Source organism: Aquarana catesbeiana, unplaced genomic scaffold (genome assembly GCF_042186555.1).
Source record: "Aquarana catesbeiana isolate 2022-GZ unplaced genomic scaffold, ASM4218655v1 unanchor228, whole genome shotgun sequence".
Taxonomy (NCBI): domain Eukaryota; kingdom Metazoa; phylum Chordata; class Amphibia; order Anura; family Ranidae; genus Aquarana; species Aquarana catesbeiana.
This window is the reverse complement of record NW_027362655.1, coordinates 2,587,814-2,615,807: the sequence shown is the minus strand read 5'-3', so window position 1 is coordinate 2,615,807 and position 27,994 is coordinate 2,587,814. Positions and strand designations below refer to the sequence as shown.

The 27,994-nt window shown below is 44.9% G+C and overlaps 2 protein-coding genes across 6 annotated transcripts in view; one reads left to right on the top strand and one right to left on the bottom strand.

The window, feature by feature from the left end:
* Nucleotides 1-27,994, top strand: part of LOC141121646 (uncharacterized) — a 142,302-nt gene that overhangs the window by 70,622 nt on the left and 43,686 nt on the right. For 2 of the 4 annotated variants that reach the window (XM_073611318.1, XM_073611317.1), the window contains 2 exons: nt 6,833-6,974; nt 19,435-21,072. In XM_073611318.1, coding sequence (XP_073467419.1) covers nt 6,833-6,974; nt 19,435-20,681 — 1,389 coding nt within the window. In that variant the 3' untranslated portion in view covers nt 20,682-21,072. Of the gene's footprint in view, nt 1-6,199; nt 6,428-6,506; nt 6,714-6,832; nt 6,975-18,029; nt 18,158-19,434; nt 21,073-27,994 lie in introns of those variants that run through there. The other 2 variants (XM_073611320.1, XM_073611319.1) reach the window with 2 other exon arrangements.
* LOC141121645 (uncharacterized) overlaps nt 1-27,994 on the bottom strand; it is an 83,063-nt gene that overhangs the window by 33,588 nt on the left and 21,481 nt on the right. The window contains exon 10 of one of the 2 annotated variants that reach the window (XM_073611316.1): nt 25,962-26,592. The exons of the other annotated variant lie outside the window; for it this stretch is intronic. Within the exon in view, the coding sequence (XP_073467417.1) occupies nt 25,962-26,592 (631 nt within the window). The remainder of the gene's footprint in view (nt 1-25,961; nt 26,593-27,994) is intronic. 2 annotated transcript variants of the gene reach the window in all.

Sequence of the window (27,994 nt, the reverse complement as noted above, 5' to 3'; positions counted from 1 at the left end):
TCTATGTAGTAGAGAAGTGTCAGAATTGGCCTTGGCGGCAAGGGGTTAATTACTATAAGTAAGTCATATACAAATAATTATTATAGGCATTGTAAGCTCCTCCTCTCAGTCTGTTGCAGAGTGTGCCAGCTTGTATTTAAACTGGCCTCTGTGTATGTAGCTTCTGACAGGCTACGCATTCACCATTCACCAAAAAAAGTGTCAAAAAAGTTAAAATGACAGGAGACAGTTTTGGACAATTCCTTTATTTAAAAAAAAAAAAAGTGTCAGGCGATGTCCATTCATCTTCAATCACAGCACCGACGACCTGAGAAAAAAATAAAAAACAAAAAGGAAAAACTCCACGGGAGTTGTCCCGCTGACTGCAGCCTTTTCACGATGACAGCTGTTATATAGCTGAGGGCGGGGACACCCGGTGACGTAAATGGGTGACCCCTCCCCCTCTGATGTCCCATGACGTCATAAGGGGGCAGGGTCACCCTTCTGGGGGGGGGGCCCAAAGCACCCTCCCAATGTTGAGGGCATGTGGCCTGGTACAGTTCAGGAGGGGGGGCACTCTCTCATCCCCTCCCTTTTCCTGCGGCCTGCCAGGTTGCGTGCTCGGATAAGGGCTGGTATGGATTTTGAGGGGGACCTCCACGCCATTTTTTTTTTTTTTTTTGGCGTGGGGTTCCCTTTAAAATCCATACCAGACCTGATGGGACTGGTATGGATTTTGGAAGAAACCCCCATGCCATTTATTTTTCAATTTTGGCACCGTTTTTTCCAATGATTTTTATCTATATTGCCGAGATCCGACAATACATTACAGCCGTGAGCAGTTTTAATTGACATTTTTTCCTTTAGAAATGTCATTTTGCTGTAGTACTGTTATAAACATGGGAAAGATATGTTACTTCACAGGCAAACTAAGGGGACCCCCCAGGGACGATATTTAAAGGAATATTTCATTTTTATTGTTTCACTTTAAGCATTATTAAAATCCCTGCTCCCAAAAAAAACATCAGTTTTTAAAACTTTTTTGCATCGATACATGTCCCATGGGGCAGGACCCTGGTCCCCCAAACACTTTTTATGGCAATAACTTGCATATAAGCCTTTAAAATGAGCACTTTTGATTTTTCATGTTCGTGTCCCATAGACTTTAACGGTGTTCCGCGACTTTTGAATTTGCCTTGAACACTGTATAATGTTCGCTGTTCGGCGAACACCTGATGTTCGAGACGAACTTACGTTTGACTCGAACATCGGGCTCATCCCTAGTTATCAGGTGGTATTGGAACAACAGATCACATAAGCAGAGAAAGCAGGTACAATAAATTGCAGAAGGATTGGCAAAACAGTCATAAAAACTTGAAAGAAGAAAAAAACATGAACGTATAAACAAGCACAAATAATGATTCCCGCAGGAGTGTCCATGGGCAAAAAAAAAAGGATATACCAAGGCCACTTGTTATTCGTTATCCTGAATAACATTCTGAATACTGTGGTAGGATGAGCCAAATTGAATACCCTGGAAACATGGTCCGCCTTAAGCAGATTACTAAAGATACAGCAAGCTGGAAAAAGCTGATAACATCAGCCGGCACTCAAGGAGAGCTAGATCTGGACAGGTATTGCTCATTTCAATCAAGGCAGCACTCTTAGGGGTACCAAAAAAGTGGGTTTCCCTTTTCACCACCACTCGCAATTTAGTGGGGTACAGCATGGCATAGGAAACTTGTAATGTGCGCAGTCTGCATTTCACATCATCTTATTGGGCCCTCAGCTTCTGGACCTCCACAGAGAAATCCGGAAAAAAGAGATCTTTGATGGCCAAACCGGGGGGAGCAGAATGGCCATCTTGGCTGCCTCTGGCCGGTCCCACGGCCTCTTCTTTCCTCCACTGGGTCATCGTTCTAGTTGTCGGGCGCTACTGCAGGGTGGTGCGGGTGGAGGATCAGACTGCAGGGAAGCCCACACAATGTTGTTGGCTGCTGAGGGAGAGCTGAAAAGCTGATTATATGCTGATGATAGGCGGCAGCACAGAGCTCAGTGTCACCTCGGCAGCTTGACCACGCCCCATCATATTTTAGTGTATTTGTGATGATTTATGTGCACACACAATAGGACAGCGCTGTGACACATAATGATCTTCTAGTTGATAAAGGGAATACTTACCTTTGTTACAGCAGCAGTCCGGTATAAGTTATTTTTGTAGGTATTTGAGTTGTTACACATAGCGCGGGTTTTATTCTATTTATATTGGTGACATAATTGCCCAAATCTGGGGATCAGCAGCCATTTCCATCCTTTACTCTCGGCTGGGGTTCTTTGTATCCATATAACAGATGTTCTATATGACTAAATCTGCAATCAATTTTACTGCAAAATCAAAGGGGCCAAAATGTCTCCCCCCCCCCAGCAGTAATATATTTCTATCCCCCTTGGTGGGAGTGGAGATGACCCCATCTATAAGGATATACAGTACATACACACACAGCACAAGGCCGTGTTCACACTACAAGATGTTTCTCGGGGCTGCAGTTCCTCTGAGCTCCACAAGATGGTGATCTCACCTCTACCCAGACAGGAAGTCTCTATGGAAGACAGGAAGTGATGTCAGCTACAGACAGGAAGTTCCGGGTGAGAGGTGAGACGGGAGGAAGTAGAGAGAAGACATTGCTGGAAGAAGCAGTAGAGGAGGTAATAAGATCTTATTTTCTATTTACACCCAGTAACCCCCCGTCATGTCCGTCCTCTTCCTCCATCTGTGATGTCTTTTATCTCCAGCAGATGATGATACACACATATATAGTGTGGAAACCTAGATTAACCCCTTCAGGGGGGATCAGTTGATGATTCCTCCATCCACACATTGGAGGGGGATGGGGGAATCCTCCCCGCTGCACTATTGTATTCTGACAATGGGGGGCGCTCCTCCGCTCTCAGAATACACAGATCAGTGATGAAGCTATTGGCTGCAGCCGCTGATCGAGTGACTTTTATCCGGCAGTGACCACACATGGATGGAAATGTGACCGATCTCTGCTGAACCAGCTGAATTTCCATGTATCTATGGTCAAATCCCAGGTCACCATGGTGACTAGAAATGGTGTCCTGGCGTCTGGGCGTTGGTCTGAATAATGTGTCTGCCTGAAACCCGGACACATTATTCAGACAGGAGGAGGTAGCGGCGGCACCCAACCTGTGCAGTCAGGGGGGGACTTGTCAGGACAGCGGCCGAGCGCAGCATGAGAGGACTCATTTCACTGAGCTCCCGCTGACGATCTTTCTCCTTTCCTCATTATTGTCACCATCAGCTTCTGCTTCCACCCACAGCATTATTAAAATCACTGCTCCTGAAAAAATGAATGTTTTATTGCCAATTACTTGCCTATAAGTCTTGAAAATGTGCACTTTAGATTTTACCTGTTCAGCTCCCATAGACCTCAATGGGGTTCACCATTCAGGTTAGAACATTTCCCCTGTTTGGGAGTTCTGCTGCGAACTGAACAGGAGGGTGTTCATCCCATGTCTACTGCAGAGTCCTCTGGCAGATTAAAGAGGAAGGAGCGGGGCAGAATCTCCAACATGGCGCCACTTCGGGACACCACAAGGTGCTGAGAAACAGGACTACAGGGTCCTTACAGGAGTAACCAGGACAAGCCTGCAAAAGCAGCCAGCTAAGAAACCAACCAGGGAGGGACATGGTGCTTTATGTACACAAGATGTCCTCTCCATCCACTCTGCTCTCACACACTGCTGGGGGAGATGTGGAGGACACAGGGGGCATGGGGGATTGCATTACTGTCCTGCATTCTGCACCCCATGACCTGCACCCTTCACCCCATATTCTGCACCACTTGTTCTGCACCCCATGTCCTGTGTTCTGCACCCTGTGCCCCATGTCCTACATTCAGCACCCTTCTCCTGCACCCCATGTCCTGCCTTCTGCACCCCATGTCCTGCGGTGACCTGTGTTCTGCAACCCGTACCCCATGTTCTGCATCCTATGTCTTGTGTTCTGCTCCCTGCACCACATGTCCTGCACCCCATGTCCTGCATTCTGCACACTGTACCCTTCCCCTGCACCCCGTGTCCTGCATTCTGCACCCTTCTTCTGCGATGACCTGCACCCTTCTCTGGCACCCTGCACCCATGTCCTGTGTTCTGCACCCTGCACCTTTCTCCTGCACCCCATGTCCTGCATTCTGCACCCTGCATTTCACAAATTACTTGCCTTGCCTCGGGCGCTGACTCCCCATGCAACACTAAAAAAAAAACCTGTCTCCTAACTTTTTTAGCTGGCTTATAGATTCAAAGCAAATCTGTCAAGCCCTGCCTTAGGTGACTTCCTCCCCTCCCCCTCATCTCCTTCATTATGTAAGTCATGCTGAGATAATCTCCCATTGGCTGAGCAATATTCTCATTTGTCTCTGAGCTCCTTCTTGCTATTCCTCGTCCTGCCTGTTGTTTCCTTGGATTGATTTTCTGTGTAGTGACCCCGGCTTCATCTCTTGGATGCGCTTGTCTGTTGCTTGTCCTGACCTTTATCCTGATTCCTGGATCTCCTCCTCATCTCTCCTCCATATCCTCTTACACAGCTTTTCTCCACACCTGCAGTAAATCGAGGGGGGGGGGGGACTTGGCACAAGTATGTAGGGAAATCCATCCCCACCATTAAGGGCACTGGAGAAAATGGTCTGATATTTACACTCCGTTCCACCGCACGTCACCTGATCACATGAGAGCTTACTTTCAGATTCCTGACAGATTTCTGTATGGTAAAGGTCAAAGTTCACTCTTCTCTTCAGTTTAGGAGAGGTAGGACGCACCCAGGAACAATGATTTGGTTTGCATGGGAGCCTCATATAGACGGCCCCTCAATCCTCCCCATCCAAATGTCCCTCCATCCAGAGGAAAAATGTCTTATGACATCACACTGACCTCACAGCTCCTCCTCCCAATGTCCCTCCATTTGGCTCTTTTCTCTTTTTTCTAATGCTTAGAGAAAATTGAGTACTGTCCATGATACTTTTATTTGCACTGACATACAATTTTTTGGGACAAGCTTTCGGGGTATGTCCCCTTCTTCAAGGTCCAAGCAGTACTCAGAAGTACTCAGCAGACCTTGAAGAAGGGGGCATACCCCGTAAGCTTGTCCTGAAAAATTGTATGTTAGTGCAAATAAAAAAAGTATCACGGACAGTACTCAATTTTCTCTGTCACAATTGCACTAATACGGCTACAATCTCATCAAGTTCTAATGTTTAGGATGTGGGTGGACCCTTGGTAGCCCCACAAAGCAGAGTAGGACTGTTTGTCCTGTGTTATATGTAAGAAAGCAAGAATTGCATATGTCAGGCTTTAACCTACAGAGTGTGGGGGCCTGTGTAGGTAAATTACTCCTTAGTCTGAAGTAAGGCTTTAATAAAAAGAGTCCTGACCTGAGAGGTGAAGATGATACTGGGAGGTCACATGACATCACTCTTATCTCTATTCATAAAACACAGACCTGACTGGAGACGTGAGGAGGATTCTGGAAATATCATTTGATTTCACTATTTGATTTCTAAATCTAGAGTTTTCCTCCTGTGAAGTCTGGAGATCATATGACCATCACATTGCCTCCACCTCCCTCCCTGATGGAATAGAGAAATACAAAGAAGATTCTAGAAGTCACCAGAGAGATCATGGAGGAGAGGTGAGCGGTGCTGGGAATTCTGGGACATTATCCAGTAACAGACAAGGGATGTGTCTGGATGGTGACTGTATCATTGTGTGTGTCAGGTTCCTATAAGGTGTCAGGATGTCACTGTCTATTTCTCCATGGAGGAGTGGGAGTATTTAGAAGGACACAAGGATCTCTACAAGGACGTCATGATGGACAATCAGCCGCCCCTCACATCACCGGGTAAGAGGAGACTTTATTGTAAAGGAGAGAGCAGTACGGAGGCTCCACCTAGATCCCCCATCATCTGATAAACACATAGAAACAATGTATTCAGTCAGTGTGTGTGTTTCCTACAGATGGATCCAGTACTGGGAACCCACCAGAGAGATGTCCCCGTCCTCTGTATTCCCGGGATTCCACACAGGAAGATCACACCATCCCTCACCATCATCAGGTAGATGAGGAACAATCACTGATAGTATCATTAGGATCTGTACATTATCTGCATTGTTACCATTGATGTCAATTTTATTATATATTCAGAGTGGAAACCTGAAAGATTCTAAAGTTGAGGTTAAAGAAGAGATAAAAGAGGAGGATGATGAGGATGGGGTGACGGAGGAGTCAGAGTTTCTAAAAGAACACAAAGATCTGTACCAGGACACCATGGTGGAGTCATCCAGCTACAGAAACCCACCAGAGAGATGTCCCCGTCCTCTGTATTCCCGGGATTCCACACAGGAAGATCACACCATCCCTCACCATCATCAGGTAGATGATTGACAAGTATTAGTAGTTCTGATTTATATACAGCATGCCTGTTACAATAGATGTTTTATTATATATTCAGGGTGGAAACCTCGGGGATGATAATATTATCGTTAAACAACAGTATAAAGAGGAGAATGAGGAGTATGGAGTGATGAAGGAGTTTTCAGAAGGACACAAGGATATGATGGAACCACCAAATACCAGGAACCCACCAGAGAGCAGTCCTCATCCTCTGTATTCCCAAAATTCCACACAGGAAGGTCACAGCATCCCTCACTTTTACAAGGTTAGTTGGATGTAGCTTAAACACAGACTCATGGAGACAATGTGTGGGTTTTTTATGTGATGTCACAATAATAAAACTTATATTTACAGATGATATTCTCTCTCATTTTCTTGATGTAGAGTGGAGATCCAATTGATATAGAATTTGAGGTTAAAGCAGAAGAAGAAGAGAGGTATGTGAGGGATGATCAGCAGTCTATGGAGGAGGATGGAATAACGGGGACATTTATAGGGGAGGACACTCCTACAGAGATCAGCACAGGTGGGTCATTAACACTAAATACATTCCTCCACCCATACTGCTCACTGATTGGTCCAGAGTAGAGCGGGGACTGGGTGATATAAGCCTGTAATACCCTGGTCACTTTCTTGAGCTGTGTTCCCCATTCTGTATTCCTGTATTTCTCTCGAATAATAGACTTGGACGAATGGTTTGGCTGGAGCATGAGTTCGGGCTGAACACTGGCTGTTTGCCCATTTGACAAACACCCGAATTGTTGAGGCGTTTGACCGTTTGTTCGGAGTGCCAAACGATCTTAATGTACTGCACCGCTACACAGTGCATTGGAAGCCCTGACTGGCTAAAGCAATGAAAGCTTTACCCAATCAGGACACAGAGCACAGTTGGAGCTATGATTGGAGAAAGTAATGATGACTCTATCCAATCATGGCTCATTGCTGTTAGTCCCGCCCCACACTATAAAAGTATTCTTTCAATAGCAGACATTTTCAGTGTGATAATGGTGTGGAGAGAGAGATAGAACAGGGCTCTGTTCAGTGCTTTAATGCCCTGTACACACAGTCTGACTTTCTGACCTAAAATGTGCGATCGGAGCTTGTTGTCGGAAATTCCGACCGTGTGTAGGCTCCATCGGACAGTTTTCATCGGAATTTCCGTTGCACAAAATTTGAGATCTGGTTCTCAAATTTTCCGACAACAAAATCTGTTTGCGCAAATTCCGATCGCTTGTACACAATTCCGATGCACAAAGTTCCACGCATGCTCGGAATCAAGCAGAAGAGCAGCACTGGCTATTGAACTTCATTTTTCTCGGCTCATCGTACGTGTTATAAATCACCGCGTTCTTGACGTTCGGAATTTACGACCAACTTTGTGTGACCGTGTGTATGCAAGACAAGTTTGAGCCAACATCCGTCGGAAAAAATCCAGGATTTTGTTGTTGGAATGTCCGATCAATGTCTGATCGTGTGTACGGGGCATTAGACAGTGTGTGTGCTATTGTGTTTCTATTATCAGTGAAGAATATCAGTTTAGTGTGAATCTAGTGATAGTTTAGTGTTTGTAGTGACCATTCATTTTTACTTTAGTGTCAGTTTATTTTGTCAGGGCAGGTTTCCTGCAGTATATTTCAGTGCGTTAGTGCACGTTTAATGCAGTATATTGCAGTGTATTAGTGCAGTTTTACTGCAGTATATTGTAGTGTGTCTGAGTAGTGAGTATTCAAGTTAAAGTGCACCAAACATCACTTTCCATTGATTAAAGTGCATCCACATACACATTTCCACATCTTTATTACATTTTGTTAATAAGCGCCCCCCCCCCCCCCCCCCATCATGTCTTGGCGGCCAACAAGGAGGGGCAGACATTCCCATGACACTGTGAGGGGAGCTAACAGCGTATGTGACCACAGGCAAAGGTGGACCTGGTGGTCAGTCCTCAGGCAGGGCATCATTTCCTTTGTTTAGTGATGTTGCCCGTGCTATCCAGCCACAGCATGCAGAGGAGGTGGTGGTCTGGCTTACTAAACCATCCTCATCCTCCATCACCCAAGCAGAGACTAGTACGCAGTCCACTGCAGCTGCCAGAGTTGCTTATTCTTCCTCCTTGTCCACAGCTATTCCTGCCATAGCCCCAGCATCAGACATGGAGGAGTCAGCTGAGTTATTTGAACACAGCGTCAGCCACTTGCTCCTTGATGATGCACAGCCATTACTTGATTCAGATGTTGGTTCTGAGGTTCAGGAAGGCAAGAACATGAACCTACAGTGAGGGGAGAACACTGCTACACAAATTAGCAGTCATGTTCCTCCAGCCACAGCATATTGCCAAGTCTCCAGTGATAATGAGGATAGAGGGGATGATGATGATGTCGCTGACATGACTTGGGTGCTGGATAGAGCAGAGGGGGAAAGTAAGGTGAGGCACAACCCCAAGGAGGCAGCCATCATAGATGAGTAGAGAGCAGCCACCCTAATCAACCAGATTGTGGAGCCACACAAAAGGGAAGGAATTCTGCTCCTCCTCACTTCTCACCTCAGTCTTCCCCCGCTATACCTCATGACCTCCTAGCAGCCTCCACTGACAGGGATGATGATATAGCAAAGGGTGTCCCAGGTCCTAGCAGCACACCACCAGCTGTAGACTATAGCAAGCAAATTTTCTCAAATCGCCTTTCAGGACAACCTTCGAGCGAGCATAGCTCTGCCTTCTTCACAGGAAACACATGAAGCCTTTAAATTCCTCCTCTTCCACCATGGCCACAGTTATTGTGTTTCCTCCGCTATGGTGGAAACATGTGCCTGGAACCAGGGAGCTGCGCTCTCTCCAAGGCGGAGAGTGTTAGGCTTACCTTTGTTTTTATTTCAGCGACCATCCCAGCACCCCCCCAGGGGCGGGGGTTGTTCCGGAGTCCCCGGTTTATCCATCTCAGGGGAGTTTAGGGCCCTCAGGGGGTGCGGTGTCTGTGTACCCGGAGTCCGCTTTTGCAAAGGCTCCTAGAGATGACTCTGGTGGTCGGGCAGGGGCCACTGCCGGTCAGCGCCGTGTCCCGCATCTTGGTCCCGGCCGGCGTGTGCGCCATGTCCGGTGACACGGCCTCCTGAGGGGGCGTGGCGCCTGTGGTTCCAAGCGCCTGGAACGCAGAGGCCAGGGCGTGGGTCCATAGACCGGCGCTTCCGCTTCCGGCCCTCGCTGATGACGTGGGGACCAGGAAAATTTAAAAACCTGTTGTTTTTTTTGTCATTGCTGCTGCTTTTCTCTGCAAGATGGATGAGAGACAGACAGCCATGGCGGATGCAGGCGCCAATAGCAGCGGTCAAGCCCAGATAAGAGAGGTACAGTGGTGCCTTTTTGGCTGATCCGTATGAGCTTTTGTGGTTTGTGTGTTTCCTCTCTGAGGGGAGCCTGTAGCTGCACGGTCAGAGGTTACTTCACTCGGACCCTGCAGCGTGAACTGAGTGCCTTACTGCTAACACTGCTTGGGTTTTTCTGTTTTCACTTCGGCTTGGTTTTGTTTTAGCTGTACGTTAGTGGTAATTGTTTTTAGGGACACTAGGTTTAGTTAAAAAATAAATATTTTCTCGTTACGGGAAAAAGCGGTAGGAAAAACTAAATTCATCAAGTCAAAAGGAAATGTCTTTCTTGCAAGAACCCCCTTAGAGATTCATGGCAAAAGGCGATGTTCAGATCCTGTATTAGGGATCTGGTGGAGGAAGAAACGTCCCAGCAGTACAAGGACTTATTCTCTTCTGTAAGGGAACTTACAAACTCGCTGAGTCCTGTCAGGTCCATGTTGGTACAGAACCCAGCAGCTCAGGTTGAGCCCCAGAATCCACCACCTAGTCCAAGAGCATCCTCATTCAAGTTATTGGAGGCTGAGGACTCAGGTGACAAAGGGGTAGGTACTCTTCTCTCACTCAGGGACTCAGATGAGGAGGAAGAGGAAGACGATAGCAGAGGCTCCCGGTACAAGTTTTTTTTGGAGGAGGTGGATGACCTCCTAAGAGCAATCTACACTACCCTTGAAATTCAGGAGGAAAAGGTACAACTGTCAGTTCACAACAAAATGTACCAGGGTCTGGATGAAACTAAACACAGTGTTTCCAGTTCATAGGGTGCTATCAGAGTCTGTCAAGAAAGAATGGAAGGACCCCGAGAGTGGCCCTTTTTTCTCCAGGACCCTTAGGAGAAGGTTTCCCTTCGAAGATAAGGAGTCCGAGGTTTGGAATAAGAAACCACGGGTAGATGCTGCTTTCTCGCAGGTTTCCAGATGCACAGACCTTGCTTTGAGGACATGGGGGTGCTGAAGGACGCGATGGATAAGAAGGCAGACTCCCCCCTTAAAAAAGCTTGAGATTCAATGTCAGCCAGTCTCAAACCTGCTATGGCTTCCGCGGTTGTGGCAAGGAACCTGGAATGCTGGGTGGAAAAGCTGAAAAGCCACATTAATGTGGGCACACCACGGAAAGATCTGTTAGAGTCTTTTTCTTTAACCACTTGCTGCCCGCCCGCCGTCATATGACGGCGGGACGGTGCAGCTGTTGTTCTGGGCCACCGTCATATGACGGCACAGCCTTCCAGGCAACCTACAATTTCGACCGAACCAGCCTGCCCTTCCTTGACCTACTGATCACGCTTCAATATGGCCGCCTATTCACCAGCACGTTCCGCAAAGAAACGTCGGCAAACACCCTACTGAGTGCTACTAGTCACCACCCACTTTGGTTAAAGAACAGCATCCCAGTAGGGCAATTTTTAAGAATAAAAAGAAATTGCACAAAGATCAGCGACTATAGGAAAGAATCCCTAGAACTCTATGCAAGATTCCGCGAACGCGGTTACTCGCATAGACAAATTAGAAAAGCGAGACAAAAAGCAGCAGCCAGGGATCGTGACAGCTTACTCACATTACATACATCTGACACTACTGCCTCTAAACAGACAACAAGCGACCAAACTAGGTTAATCACTACTTTTGGCCCCCAATGGACGGAGGTCCGTTCCATATTGGAAAAGCATTGGGGGGTTCTCACCAATTCACCAACGTTGCTTAACATAGTCGGCACTTCACCAAAATTGGTGGCCCGCCGGGCCAAAAATTTGGGAGACTTGCTGGTCAAATCCGAATTCACAAAAATACCTGACCCTAACTGGTTATCCGACTACCCACGCAGTAGAGGGATGTTCCCCTGCAACAAATGTCAGATCTGTCCATTTGTCCATAGAACAGCTACTTTTTCTGACTCCTTAGGACAAAAAAACTATCAAATACGAGATCTAATTAATTGCTCTACGTCCAGGGTCATATATATGATAACCTGCCCCTGCCCGAAAATTTATGTGGGTAAGACAAAAAGACCCCTTAAGGTTCGTATTGGCGAACATTTGAGGGAGATTAAGGATAAGGAAAAAATTCCGGAAAAACCATTAGCTAAACACTTTGCATTAAAACATGACAGAAACATCAAGGGCATGCAGGTGAAAGGTATATATGCACTCAAGCTGTCAAGTCGACGAGGTGACTTCGATCGGGTGTTATTGCAAAAAGAAAAGTGCTGGGTGTACCGGTTAAAGTCCCTTGTTCCCTTAGGCCTTAACACCGAACTGAATTTACAGGCCTTTTTAGAACATTAATGAATACTCATGAGTAAAGTGATCCCATCTAATGGGCACAAAAGATCTTCACTCATTTAAATCATGCGTCTTCATTGATGCAGAAGGTGGATTGAACCAATGTCCTAAATAATCTTAACCCCTTGAAATTGACCCTAGGCCCCCTACCTGTTGTTACTGTCTTATGGTTCGTTAACCTACATGTAACCGTATGTATTTCCCTCCTCTCTTCCCTTTAAAATTGCAGCAGTCCATATTCTCTATAATATGTCTTTCTTCCCCATGCACATAGCATACAGTCTAAAACGATTTACTAAGGACTCAATAAAATAGCAGATATTCCCTGACGGAAGCATGCCTTGATAACACCTAAGTTTGAAAATAACTACCAACATTAAGTGGGCGTATGCCCCATATTACTTTATAGTTAAGCACAACGTTTATTTGTTTAATCACACAGCTGATTGGACATTCGGCCGTCAGAGCACACAATATAACGTGTGCGTCGGCCTCACCAATCAAACGTCCAGGAAGAAGCTACGCTAACGAGTACAGCGAAACGCGTTGACGTCATCACGACGCCGTCAGGCTCCACCAAGCGGGTCATGCTAGAGGAGCGGAACAGCTAAGACTATCAGCTGGGTGTCATCTGAAACTGATTCAGGAAGCCTGACAGACCGAGCAGGAAACGGACGCCTATACATCGCGGGACTGAAGGCACAATACTTGATTTTGATCACCAGCAGCAACACTACTGCTCGTACGAATTCACGGGCCACCGGGACTCCACTCATCATCTAAGAGGGCTTGAACGCTGATAGTCCGGCCCCCCCTCTCCCTCCATCAAATAGGGTGGTAACGTATAAGTGGAGTCAATCAAACTCCTGCTGTACATATGCCAAGTACTGTTGTTACATGTATGCTTAAGCTGCCATTCATTTTGGGCTTCCACTTAACCCCGATGCCTTCTGATCAGTGCCTCACTACCGGAACTTACCCGCAATCTGCAGCGATCTGTGTCATATAAACTTCTCCAAGTCTACTACTACCATTACTAGACCACCCTGTCCAATAGCGTGCCCAGCTATATTTACACACTAACTTGCCCCAACAATAATCACCTCGCTATTGCTGGACACAGCCAGGCACTCCATCAACGCCAATCGTCCATCCCTGCAAGCCGGCTGCCAGGCAACCATCTCCGTTGACCCCCCATAGTTCCCTTCCCTCCCCCGCCTCTCACGTATGCTTCTCGGCAGCATAGTCAACTAAATTTATCACCTACACCAGACGGCCATGCCATTGCGCCTGCCCACACTAATTTTTGACCCACTAGCTGCCGAACAGCATATATAGTCCGGACCGTGTCGGTGTCGTTTTGTATGTGTGTTTGTCTTTTGTGTTGTTCCAGGTATAGCCATACCTTGGTTATTTTTGCTATTTTTTTGCCATATTTACACTGTTAGCAGAACCTTTTTGTTTGCCTCCAATACTTTTTGTGGATTTTAAACATTTAATAAATTGAGTATATTTTATATTACTACCACTGGTCACCTTTTGCATAAGTAACCGCTTTCCCACTTGATATTCTTTGTATCAAGAGATCCTCCCCCCACCCCTTCCTACCGTCCTTTCTTGAGTTCATTAGTCCATGGGTTACAGCAATAACACCACACCTGGTGTGTGGTCAGTGACTGGTCAGTACACAGACTGACCAATTGGTAACACAGTATTTGCCTTTATTTTTTCCCCTCCATTCCCCCATCCCCACTATTAGTACCAGCCTTCCAGGCAGCCCAGGGGGCGCGCGCCCGCCGCATCGCTCGGGTCCCGGTGCGCCTGCCCGGCGGCGGCGAAGTCCGCCGGGCACCCGCGATCGCCCGGTAACTGAGCAGGACCATGGATCTGTGTGTGTAAACACACAGATCCACATGCTGTCAGATGGGAGGAGAGCGATGGTGTGTTCCTTGTACAGAGGAACACCGATTGGTCTCCTCCCCTTGTGAATCCCCTCCCCCCACAGTTAGAATCACTCCCTAGCAACACATTAACCCCTACAGCGCCCCCTCCTGGTTAACCCCTTCATTGCCAGTCACATTTATACAGTAATCAGTGCATTTTTATAGCACGGATCGCTGTATAAATGTGAATGGTCCCAAAAATGTGTCAAAATTGTCCGATATGTCCGCAGCAATATCGCAGTCACGATAAAAATCGCAGATCGCCGCCATTACTAGTAAAAAAAAAAATAATAATAAAAATGCTATAAATCTATCCCCTTATTTTGTAGACGCTATAACTTTTGCGCAAACCAATAAATATATGCTTATTGCGATATTTTTTACTAAAAATATGTAGAAGAATACGTATCGGATTAAACTGAGGAAAAAATTTGTTTTAAAAAAATTTGGATACTTATTATAGCAAAAAGGAAAAAATATTGTGTTTTTTTTCAAACTTGTCACTCTAGTTTTGTTCATAGCACAAGAAATAAAAAACGCAGGGGTGATCAAATACCACCAAAAGAAAGCTCTATTAGTGGGGAAAAAAAAATGATAAAAATTTCATTTGGGTACAGTGTAGTATGACCGCGCAATTGTTATTCAAAGTGCGACAGCGCTGAAAGCTGAAAATTGGCTTGGGCAGGAAGGGGGTGAAAATGCCCTGTATGGAAGTGGTTAATATTAAAAGCAGTTAAGTATATGGCTGATGCATCTGCTTAATCAGTCAAATTGGCAGCAAGGTCACCAGCACTGGTGAGCTCAGCCAGACGTGCGGTCTGGCTGAAAACCCGGTCTGGTGACACAGCTTCCAAGGTTAAGCTGTGCAGTTTACCTTTTATGGGTGATCTGCTTTTTGGTCCAGACCTTGAAACAGTCTTAGATAGGACGGCCAACAAGAAAAAGGCTTTCCCTGCTAAGAAGAAACAGCCGATTAAAAAGAATTTTCCTGCTGTTCAACAGCCCCATAAAAATAAGGAACAGGACCATAAGAGCCATTAGGGCTCCCAAAGGGGTAAGGGAAGAGGAGGAGTTATTTTCAGATCTCCCCCAGACCAGCCCTCCAAAAGTAAGTGACAATCTCACCCCAGTAGGGGGAAGATTGTCAGTTTTTCACCTACAGTGGAACATGTCTGTTCGTGAAAAGCATTATAACTCGGGGATACAGGCTGGAATTTTCAAAGCCACTCCCGAGCAGATTTTATGTTACAGCCCTACCAAGAGATCAGGAAAAAGCTTCTGCAATGATGAGCCTACTGCAGGATCTGATTCAGCAAGAAGTGATCATCCAGGTCCCAAAAAGTCAGGAAGGCAGGGGCTTCTACTCTCATATATTCCTGAGAAAGAAGCCTTCAGGGAAGTATCGATTGATTCTTAACTTGAAGATCTTGAACAAATCAATTCGGTACAAGCATTTCAGGATGGCCAAAATCTTTTCAATTACAAAATTGCTGACTCCAGGCTGTTTCATGGCATCCCTGGATCTAAGGGATGGTTATCTTCATGTTCCGATAAATCAGGCTTCTCAATGCTTTCTACACCTGGCCCTGGATCTGGGGACCTCGGTCTGGCACCTCCATTTCAGAGCTCTGCCGTTCAGACTTTCATCCTCCCCCAGAATCTTCACAAAAATAATGGCCGAAGCTCTGGAACCTCTGAAGTTGAGATTGTCCCCTATCTGGACGACCTGTTGTTCTTCGCAGACTCCAAAGAACAAGTCTTATCAAATCTCCAGGCGTCCCAGGCTCACCTCAGGATCTTAGGGTGGCTCCTAAATTTGGCATCGATTCCGAACATATAGTGGGCCAGACTGCACTTCAGACCCCTCCAGTTAAACTTACTACGCAGTTGGTCCTACCAGGAACCACTAGAAAAACAGATAAAACTTTCCTTAAAGGTAAAGAGGACTCTCTGGTGGTGGAGAAATCCATCCAATCTGACAAAAGGCCTTTCTTGGGTCTTTCCCCTGGACGGATGCGAGTTCCTGGGGCCGGGGAGCCCACCTGGATGGTCAGACTTCTCAGGGGGTCTGGTCCAAGTTGGAAGCCCAATAATCCTCAAACTGGCAGGAACTGAAGGTAGTTTTTCTGGGTCTCCTAGCCTTTCAGCATGTAGTAAAAGGCCATCATGTTCAGGTTTTGTCAGACAATACAACTGCAGTAGCCTACATAATGAAACAAGGGGGAACCAGGAGCAAAAGGCTCCCAGAGTTGGCCAGTCAATTACTGACCTGGGCTGAACAGAACTTGGCCTCGTTATCAGCAGTCCACCTGAAAGGTTCTCAGAATCTGCTTGCAGATCTTCTAAGCAGAAGGAGGCTGGTGGAAGCAGAATGGAGTCTAAATCAAGAACTCTTCCTAATGGTCTCCAAAGCTTGGGGGCAACCTCAAAAAGATCTGTTCGCCAACCAACAGAACTCAAAAGTATGCAAATTCTTCTCTCTCCACCGAGAAGATCAAGCAATAGGCATAGATGCCTTTGCCCATCCGTGGCATTACCAGCTATTCTTTGCTTTTCCCCCCTTTCCTCTGATACCACTGGTCCCAAGGAAGTTCAGAGAAGAAAAGACCAATCTGATCCTGGTCACTCCCTTCTGGCCAAAAAGGCCTTGGTTCGCGGCTCTATTAAATCTAGCCACGGAACCTCCATGGAAGTTACCATCCAGAAAAGATCTTCTATTGCAGGGGTCAGTGAACCATCCAGAAGTTGACTATCTTCAGTTAACAGCTTGGTTTCTGAAGAAGACCTCTTGAAGGCAAAAGGACTATCTGATAAAGTAGTAAAGACCCTTCTTTCAAGTAGAAAAGAAGTCACTCGGGCCATATGCATGAAGGTCTGGAAAAAATGTAACTCCTGGTGTGCTTCTAAAGGACTCCAGGTTAAGAGTTCAGTATCTGTTCTTGAATTTCCCCATAAGGGAATGGAGAAGGGACTGGCAGCCAGCACTCTGAAGACTCAGGTGGCGGCTTTATCTGTTTATTTTGAAAGAACTTTATCCAAAGAAGTTTTAATTTCAAGATTTTTCAGGGCACTCGCACAAAATAGGCCAGTAGCCCTTAAGGATTTTCCCAGTTGGGATTTGTCTATTGTTTTGCAGGGTCTCTCGGGAGCTTCGTTTGAACCCTTACAAGAAGCATCCTTGCAGAATTTGGTTCTCAAAACAATTTTTCTGGTGGCCATCACCTCTGCAAGAAGAATCAGTGAGCTCAAAGCTCTAGCAGTTACAGAATCTTTCTTGAAAGTTTTTGCAGACAGAGTGGTCCTTGAAACAAACCCAACGTTTCTTCCCAAGGTTTCTTCAACTTTTCACCCATCACAAGAAATAATCCTGCCCACTTTCTCTTCAACTCCGACCAATCCAGGAAAAGAAGTTTTTCACACTCTGGACGTGAGGAGATGTTTGTTACAGTTTCTTACAGTAACCAAAAGAATTCAGAAGATCGAACGCTCTCTTTGTGGTTTTCTCAGGCTCACGCAAGAGAGAAAAAGCTTCCAAAAGTACGCTGGGCAGATGGCTTAGATTGGCAATCACAGAGGCCTATAAAGCCAAAGGAGAAATACCCCCTTCAGGTATTGCTGCTTATTCCACAAGATCTACGGCAGTTTCCTGAGCTGAAAGGGCCGGTGCTACGCCTAAACAAATTTGTAAGGCTGCTACTTGGTCCAACTATTCAACATTTCTCCGACACTATCGGTTGGATTTACTGTCCGCTGCAGATCAAGCCTTCAACAGGAAGGTACTGCAGGCAGTAGTCCCACCCTAGGGTAAATTTATTGGTTATCCTCTCCAAGGTGGTCCTGAAAGGTGATTTGAGAAAGGCATAGTTATACTTACCGGTGATGGTATTTCTAAGAGCCTTTCAGAACAACCATTACTTCCCTCCCTTTGTTTATCTTAGAAGTGGTTTTAAGTATCTATCATGGTTGTTTGGTGGTATTCTGTGCTTTGTTTTCCAGTTTGTCGGAGACCACAATAACTGAGACCGTGGTGGAAGAGGAGGGATTTAAAGGCTGCATGTGTTTCCTGTGAAGAAGGCGGAGCTACGCTCGCTCCAAGGTTGTCCTGAAAGGCTCTTAGAAATACCTTCACCGGTAAGTCTAACTATGCCTTTTCTGCCCCATCTGCTGCAGCGAAAAAAAATATATAGTCACTGCCACCCACATGCTCAGTGTCTAGATTCCAGCAGAACCCTTGGGAGAGTAGTAGGTGGCTGGAAGGAGGCAGTTTCAGATACTGTAATCCTCAGTGCCTCCGCAAACTTGCGGTGCATGAGCTCCCTCATGCCTCAAATGTTTTTTACAGAGGTCCAAACTTTACAGACATCAGAAATCTCACATAGGAGAGAATAAGTATTCCTGTCCTGAGTGCGGGAAATGTTATTCACAGAAGTTTCAGATACTGTAATCCTCAGTGCCTCCGCAAACTTGCGGTGCATGAGCTCCCTCATGCCTCAAAGCCTGCGAAAAGATCCAAGAATATGTGGGGGAGAAGCCGTATTCATGTTCTGAGTGTGGGAAATGTTTTTTACAGAGGTCCAAACTTTACAGACATCAGAAATCTCACATAGGAGAGAATAAGTATTCCTGTCCTGAGTGCGGGAAATGTTATTCACAGAAGTTTCAGATACTGTAATCCTCAGTGCCTCCGCAAACTTGCGGTGCATGAGCTCCCTCATGCCTCAAAGCCTGCGAAAAGATCCAAGAATATGTGGTATCAAGGAGAAGAATTGCTGTTGGTTGGCAACCCTCCTTGACCACCGTTTACAAGAGTAAAGTCTCACAACTCATCCTCTCTCCACAATGGGAGCAGAAGATTTAATCTCTTGAGGATGCCTTAAAGAGGAGTTAATGTAACGCCTTTCCTGACTCTGGTAGGTTACAGTCTCGTGGAAAACATAGTTTTGAGGCTTCTGTTGGTCAAGAGAGAAGCAGTGGAGAAGGGGGCCGACTAAGTGATGCATTTAAAAAAAAATGTAGTCTTCGATGCTCAGGGCTGTCAGCTTTAACATCCCAAAGGCAGCGTCTACATCATATTGTGGATGAATATATATGGACTAAATAAGGAAATGTAGTACTTCTTGTGTTGTGAAAATGATAATGAGTGATAAGGGGGGGGGGGACACTCGTCCTATAATCCCCTCATCACTGTCACTCCTATAAAAGACAGTTCTCGTTGTTTACTCACTCTCTGACTAAGGTCCATGAATAAAGAAATGAACTTGTAGGAGATCAGAGGACCCATTTACTAGTTACCTTGAGGGGGGAATTGTAAGATCATCAGAGACAAATCTGCCTGATGTGGGCAGAGTCCTGGTTTAGGGGAACCAATCTGCTCATGTCTAGTAATAATATTTTTATTTCTATTTTAGTACATGGACTGAAGATGAGGAAAACCTCAGAGGATTGTCTCACTTTGTCTCCAGACTGTAAAGTAGAAGATGAGGACATCACACAGTATAGTCCAGGAGAAAACCCGGCTACCTCAAATGTCCATCCGGCACCACACAGTGTAGATGGACCATCGTATTCCTCTTATCCTAAGGAACCTCAGACTGTGAGGGACGGTGCCATCCTTCCAACACATAAGAGGTTTTCCTGTACTGAGTGCGGAAGGTGTTTCCGTTTTAAATCCAAGCTTAATGAGCATAAAATATCTCACACAGGGGAGAAGCCGTATTCCTGTCCTGAGTGTGGGAAATGTTTTTCAAGGAAGTCAGATCTTTCAATACATCAGAGATCTCACACGGGAGAGAAGCAATTTTCCTGTTTTGAGTGTGGGAAGAGTTTTAATTCAAAATCGAATCTTAATGTTCATAAAAGATTCCACACGGGGGAAAAACCATATTCCTGTCCTGAGTGCGGGAAATGCTTTTCACAGAAGTCTAATCTTTACAAACATCAGAGATTGCATATGGGGCAAAAGCTGTATTCTTGTCCTGAATGCGGGAAATGTTTTTCACAGAAGTTCAATCTTTACACACATCAGAGATCTCACACTGGGGAGAAGCCTTATTCCTGTTCTGAGTGTGGGAAATGTTTTTCACAGAAGTCCCATCTTTGCAAACATCAGAGATCTCACACAGGGGAGAAGCCGTATTCCTGTCCTGAATGTGGGAAATGTTTTTCACAGAAGTTCAATCTTTACACACATCAGAGATCTCACACGGGGGAGAAGCCGTATTCATGTTCTGAGTGTGGGAAATGTTTTTTACAGAGGTCCAAACTTTACAGACATCAGAAATCTCACATAGGAGAGAATAAGTATTCCTGTCCTGAGTGCGGGAAATGTTATTCACAGAAGACCAGTTTTTATAAACATCAGAGCTCTCACTCAGGTGAGAAGCCATATTGCTGTCTTGAGTGTGGAAAATGTTTTTCAGACAAATCCTGTCTTTCCACACATCAGAGATCTCACACGAGGGAGAAGCCATTTTCTTGTCCTGAGTGCGGGAAATGTTTTTCAGTGAAGTCCAATCTTTATAAACATCAGAGATCTCACACAGGAGAGAAGCCGTATTGCTGTCCTGAGTGCGGAAAATGTTTTCCACAGATCTCCCATCTTTACAGACATCAGAGAATACACACTGGGGAGAAGCCACTTTCCTGTCCTGAGTGAGGGAATTGTTCCTCAATGAAGTCCTGTTTTTCTGTACATCAGGGATCCCACACAACCCTCGAGGTGTATTAGTGCCTTGAGTGTGGGAAATGTCTTCTATATGAATGTTGCTGGACATCACAGCTCTCATGTGGGGAAGAAGCACACCCTGATATACACCTCAGATATACTCCATGGCTGATCTTCATCATGTAAGAAACAGTTCATAAGGAGATCAGAGATCACCAAAGACATAGATGAAGTGTTGTACCGTTTTGGCCATTGATAGCAGTAGAAAAATAATACATTATCTTTTTTGAAGTACATTTTGTAATATAAGCTTATACAAGAACTTGGAGGTCTGTATTTAAAAAAAATAGATGAATAAATATTACACACATTTGCCCAGCTATGATGAATATTGTCTGTGTCTTATTTCATATAGTGATTTCCTATGATCATCTAGTGGAAATCGTGTGGCACTGCGGTAATATTACCACATTATAGACACTAGATGGAGCTACACTCTTGGTCTCTGGAGCCCTACATAGTGAAAGTTTTGCTCAGGGAGGCTTAGGAGACTTTTGGCATTGACTGGGAGGAGTTGGGATTCTTTCTTCATCCCCCACCTCTAAACGCTGGATGGCGAGTGTACATGTTCAGCGCAGCCGGGGGACATCAGGAGTTAGGCGGTGCCTGTGTCTATGTTGGGCAGCACAGCCATGCATCCAGAGTATTCATGGAGAGTCTCTGAGTGCTGTAAGCAGCTGGCAGTTTTCTTCCCCACAGACACAAACCCCAGACATGCAGCCTGGAAGACGCCTACTGATAGACACAATGACTTTGATTTACTAAACCTGGAGAGTGCAAATCCTGATGCAGCTCTGCATAGAAACCAATCAGCTTCCAGGTTTTATTGCCAAAGCTTAATTGAACAAGCTGAAGTTGAAAGCTGATTGGCTACCATGCACAGCTGCACCATATTCTGAGTGCTCCAGTTTTAGTAAATCAACCCCAATGACTGGTCACAAAAGGTACCTGGGGCAACACATGCATACATCTTCCTGATGGGGGCAGGGGTGGGCACTGGCAGGCTTGGTGGTGATCACCTGGGGTAACCAGTGCACAGTGTTCTCTCAGCTGACCAGGATCGCTATATCAGCATCAGTCCCACTATATGGGTTGGCAGGCCTTATGTCTACAAGGCGGCAGAGAGGTGAGGTCAATGTCTCCTTTTGGGGCTCTGCTCACTTATAGGGTATTTCTGATACCTCTGGGACACCTTTCCTCCAATTCCTGTGTGATTATGGAGGAATCTGCATTTGCTTGGCTGAGGGACAGCATAGATTCTGGGATCAGTGTTGTTTGGACTATTTAGGTCACACACTTAGGCATTCCCCTTTTCCTCCCCCCTCCTTATTATGGGGAGGAAATTATAGAGGAAGCAAATTTCATTTCTTTTCACTGGAAGTGGGGAAGGTGGAAGACTCTTCCTCCAAGGACTCTGCACCAGAGGGACCCCAGGGTTAGAGTTTTTTGCAGAACAGTAGAGCCTTTGTATATCCTTTTTGTGGAATTTAAAACTTGCAGCTTACCGAGTCCTCTTCCCAAGAGTCTTCAGGACGTGGATCATGGCAGATGCCACAAGATCCTTAGTTTTCCAGATACGTCCTCACCATATGGATGTCTAGTACATGGACTGAGCTAGAAGTGTTCTCTTCGCTGCACAGTTGTTCACTCAGAGAGGGTGTATGTTTCTGGTAGATCTGGCAATCTTTTATTCTAACCAGAAGTTATTATATCCAGAAGCTATCAGGAAGAGGGGGCACTCTGGCTTCTTTGGGGGAACAGGGCAAGCTCTCATTTCCAACAACCTGTTGCTCTTTCTACTTCAACAAGAGGGTTCCTTTGCTGCTCTCAAGCTTCAGGCTTACCATCACAGTCTCCAGTTCCATTAGGAGTCATGGGAATCAACACAATCTAAACAAGGGTCTTCACTAGGGTGGAGTAGGGCTTTTTCGGGTTTTGGAAAGGGATGATAGCAGATAAGTGAGTTCCCAGCACGGTGGCTTGCGACTACAAGTTAGGAATTCAGTCCCTTTGCCCTCCTCCTTTCATGCTTCATGTTTTTTCGCTGATTCTGCAAAACAGATTTGCTCCTTTGCAAACTTGTGATCCTTCTTTCCTTCAGGGAGTGATTTTACATTTATCCTCAAACTTTCTATGGTTCCAAAATGTTAGACTTTTGGAGAAGAAATAATAACATCTTCTTACTTTCTATATGGAATAAGCCCCATAATATAAAAGCTAAAATACGCATAGTCACTTAATTTCTTTCCAAACTTCTAATGACTCAGCTATCTTTGAACATTCCAAACTAACTGTTTGTTGAGCTGAAACCATAAAAGCCAAAGAACCCACAATCTCTATTGGTTAAATAAAAGGATGGAGAAAGCCCGATACCTCTACTAAAAGTTGACGACACAACCATTTGACAGATTGTCTCCTCAGGGTGACTTACACATCTCTAAACAAAATCTATTGAAGATTTTAAACTTATTTGTTCAGCTGATGACCTTATAGAAAAACTAACAAGGCTGCCTGAAGTCCATTTTTTTTAGAGGTATACCAGAGCAAAACAAACTCTTATAGCCACCTTTTTTAAAAAGTATATGTTGAAAAAATGTTCAAATAATATTTTATCTTTCTTGTCATAGATACAGTCATGATTTTTTATGAGTTAATTGTTCGTGAACACACAGACACTTCATCCATTCCATAAACTCATAACCAGACCCACACTCATGAAGATTCATTGATGCTCATACTTCATTATCACGCCTTATACTCTGAAACTCTGTATTGATTTATTGATTATTTTTAAAACAGTCGGATAAATATTTTCCCCAAAGCGATAACCAATTCGTAGATTTTTCTTTAGCTTACTTTTTACATTACAATTTTTGAATTTGTTTTTCTGTTGACATAGTAGACATCTATTTTATTTCACACTGATAATCACTTACCTGCAGTATAGTAACAGTTGAATTTGTGAAATACAGACTTTCTGTCTAATCTTTTTATATATAATATAATATAATATAATATAATATAATATACACACATGGTTATTGACTCTATGGGGAAGTTTTATCATTTCTGTGGTGTTATCTCACTATTACGCTCATAATGGACACTGGAAGTTCAACATGGCACCTCATGGCAAAGAACTCTCTCAGGATCTGAAAAAAAGAATTGTTGCTCTACATAAAGATGGCCTAGGCTGTAAGAAGATTGCCAAGACCCTGAATCTGAGCTACATCATGGTGGCCAAGTCCATACAGCTGTTTAACAGGACAGGTTCCACTCAGAACAGGCCTCGCCATGATCAACCAAAGAGGTTGAGTGCACGTGCTCAGCGTCATATCCAGAGAATATATTTGGGAAATAGACATATGAGTGCTGCCAGCATTGCTGCAGAGGTTGTAGGGGTTGGGGGGTCAGCCTGTCAGTGCTCAGACCATACGCTGCATACTGCATCAAATTGGTCTGCATTGCTGTCGTCCCAGAAGGAAGCCCCTGCTAAAGATGATGCACAAGAAAACCCGCAAACAGTTTGCTAAAGACAAGCAGACTAAGGACATGGATTACTGGAATCATGTCCTGTGGTCTGATGAGACCAAGATAAACTTATTTGGTTCAGATGGTGACAAGTGTGTGTGGCGGCAACCAGGTGAGGAGTACAAAGACAAGTGTGTCTTGTCTACAGTCAAGCATTGTGGTGGGAATGTCATGGTCTGTGGCTGCATGAGTGCTGCCAGCACTGGGGAGCTACACTTCATTGAGGGAACCATGAATGCCAACATGTACTGTGACATACTGAAGCAAAGCATGATCTCCTTTGGAGACTGGGCCACAGGGTAGTATTCCAACATGATAACGACCCCAAACACACCTCCAAGATGACCACTGCCTTGCAAAAGAAGCTGAGGGTAAAGGTGATGAACTGGCCAAGCTTGTCTCCAGACCTAAACCCTATTGAGCATCTGTGGGGCATCCTCAAACGGAAGGTGGAGGAGTGCAAGGTCTCTAACATCCACCAGCTCTGTGATGTCGTCATGGAGGAGGGGAAGAGGACTCCAGTGGCAACCTGTGAAGCTCTGGTGAACTCCATGCCCAAGAGGGTTAAGGCAGTGCTGGAAAATAATGGTGGCCACACAAAATATTGACACTTTGGGCCCAATTTGGACATTTTCACTTAGGGGTGTACTCACTTTTGTTGCCAGTGGTTTAGACAATAATGGCTGTGTGTTGAGTTATTTTGAGGGGACAGCAAATTTACACTGTTATACAAGCTGTACACTCACTACTTAGTATTGTAGCAAAGTGTCATTTCTTCAGTGTTGTTACATGAAAAGATAATAAAATATTTACAAAAATGTGAGGGGTGTACTCACTTTTGTGAGATACTGTACATATTTGGATGAAGGAGGACCACACCTGGAGGCCAATGTTCTGTATGACATCATGCTTGATATGACCCATTTATAACGGTCTGATCATTCGCTGACAGTACAATTTATATTTCAGTATATTTCATTGAGGTGTTGGCGAGTTATTGGAAGAGATTTTTGCACTGGGACAATGGATGATCTAGAGTGCACCATTTTATGGACAGTTAGACAATTGTTGGTGGATATATGACAGCTAAAGAAGGTTAATAGATAATATATCATTAGAGGATCATAGCGATGGGAATATATATTTCAGTTTTATCTTACTTGTCTGGGGGACAAGTTGATCCAGCTGCTGGAGGTTATTTATATAAATAAGATTTTTGGGGAATTGAGGACTGAATATATAAATTCACAATGGCTGGATTAATGCGTGTAACATTTGTCAGAATTTTTTTTTCTAAATAGACCTTTAAATGGTTACAAAAGGTCACACCAAAAAATGTACTCAGCCAATGAAAGGTAGTAACTCCATTTTTATTTTTCTACTGCTATCAATGGCCAACACGGTACAACACTTCATCCATGTCTTTGGTGATCTCTGATCTCCTTATGAACTGTTTCTTACATGATGATGATCAGCCATGGAGTATATCTGAGGTGTATATCAGGGTGTGCTTCTTCCCCACATGAGAGCTGTGATGTCCAGCAACATTCATATAGAAGACATTTCCCGCACTCAAAGCACTAATACACCTGGAGGGTTGTGTGGGGTCCCTGATGTACAGGAAGACAGGACTTCAGTGGGGAAAAATTCCCTCACTCAGGACAGGAAAGTGTCTTTTACTTCCTGTGAGATCTCTGATGTGTGTAAAGAATGGACTTCTGTGAAAAACATTTTCCGCACTCAGGACAGGAATACGGCTTCTCCCCTGTGTGAGATCTCTGATGTCTGTAAAGACCGGACGTTTGTGAAAAGCATTTCCCGCACTCAAGACAGGGATATGGTTTTTCCCCTGTGTGGAATCTTTTATGAACATTAAGATTGGATTTTGAATTAAAACACTTCCCACACTCAAAACAGGAAAATAACTTCTCCCCCGTGTGAGATCTCTGATGTATTGAAAGATCTGACTTCCTTGAAAAACATTTCCCACACTCAGGACAGGAATATGGCTTCTCCCCCGTGTGAGATATTTTATGCTCATTAAGCTTGGATTTAAAACGGAAACACTTCCCACATTCAGTACAGGAAAGCCTCTTCTCTGTTGGAAGGACGGCACCATCCCTCACAGTCTGAGGTTCCTCAGGATAAGAGGAATACGATGGTCCATCTACACTGTGTGGTGCCGGATGGACATTTGAGGTAGTCGGGTTTTCTCCTGGACTATACTGTGTGATGTCCTCATCTTCTACTTTACAGTCTGGAGACAAAGTGAGACAATCCTCTGAGGTTTTCCTCATCTCCCGTCCATCTACTAAAATAGAAATAAAAAGATTACTAGACATAAGCAGATTGGTTCCCCTAAACCAGGACTCCGCCCACATCAGGCAGCTTTGTCTCCGAGGATCTCTAAATTCCACCCTCAAGGTAACTAGTAAATGGGTCCTCTGATCTTCTACCAGTTCATTTTTTTATTAATGGACCTTAGTCAGAGACTGAGGAAACAACGAGAACTGTCTTTTATGGGAGTGAGTGACAATGATGAGGGGATTATAGGACGAGTGTCCCCACCCCCTCTATCACTCATTGCCATCTTCCCAACACAAGAAGACCTGCACTTCCTTATTTAGTCCATGATTTAGTCATGAATAACAGCGGGGCTGAGCCCCACCAGAGGTCAGGGAGTGAGGATGGAGGAGAACAACCAAGATGAAGACTGGACTGATCCTGAAGATCACCATCGTTGGGTTATTGACTCCTCCCTCATTATCACTTTCTGTTTAAGGTTCCAAAGTTTGAGGATGTTATCACATTTTTATCAACATATGCTCCAAACAAATCATCAGATATAAAATGTCCAGCTGGTAGGAATGGGTGTAACAAAAAAGAGAATACATATTATGTGTATATATAGCAGTGGGTAAAGGGTAGAGAGCAGAAGTCAGGACTATGTAATGTACAACAGATTGTATAGGATACAGCAGATAGAGTTAATAGTATCAGAATTATTATATCATGTACAACATAGAGTATATAGTGCAGGGGTCAGGAGTATGTAATGTACAATATAAATTATATAGTGCAGAGGTCAGGACTCATAATATTGGTATTCAGTAACCAGTGGAAGCTTAAATGTTTACATGAGACAAGTTGCAGAGGTCCCACACTGCTGACTCCCATCTCCTGAGACTGCACTCAGTGACTTGGGTCTGAGACTATACAAACATATCCCTCATCCCAGCACAGCCAGCAGAGCAGGTAACCCTAATGCCGTGTACACACGAGCGGACTTTACGGCAGACTTTGCCCGGCGGACGGGATTTCGTCGGACAATTTGATCGTGTGTGGGCTCCAGCGGACTTTGTTTTCTCAAAAGTTGGACGGACTTAGATTTGAAACATGTTTTAAATCAATCCGTCAAAATCGAGTCCGGTCGAAAAGTCCGCTCGTCTGTATGCTAGTTCGAAGGACAAAAAGCCACGCTAGGGCAGCTATTGGCTACTGGCTATGAACTTCCTTGTTTTAGTCCGGTCGTACGTCATCACGTACGAATTCGACGAACTTTGGTGGATTGTGTCCAAGTCCGTTCATTCAGAAAGTCTGTCGTAAAGTACGTCGAAAAGTCCGCCGGGCAAAGTCTGCTGTAAAGTCCACTCATGTGTACGCGGCATTAGAGAATCGTTCTGTCAGAGATCTTACTAGAGCTGTGCATGGGG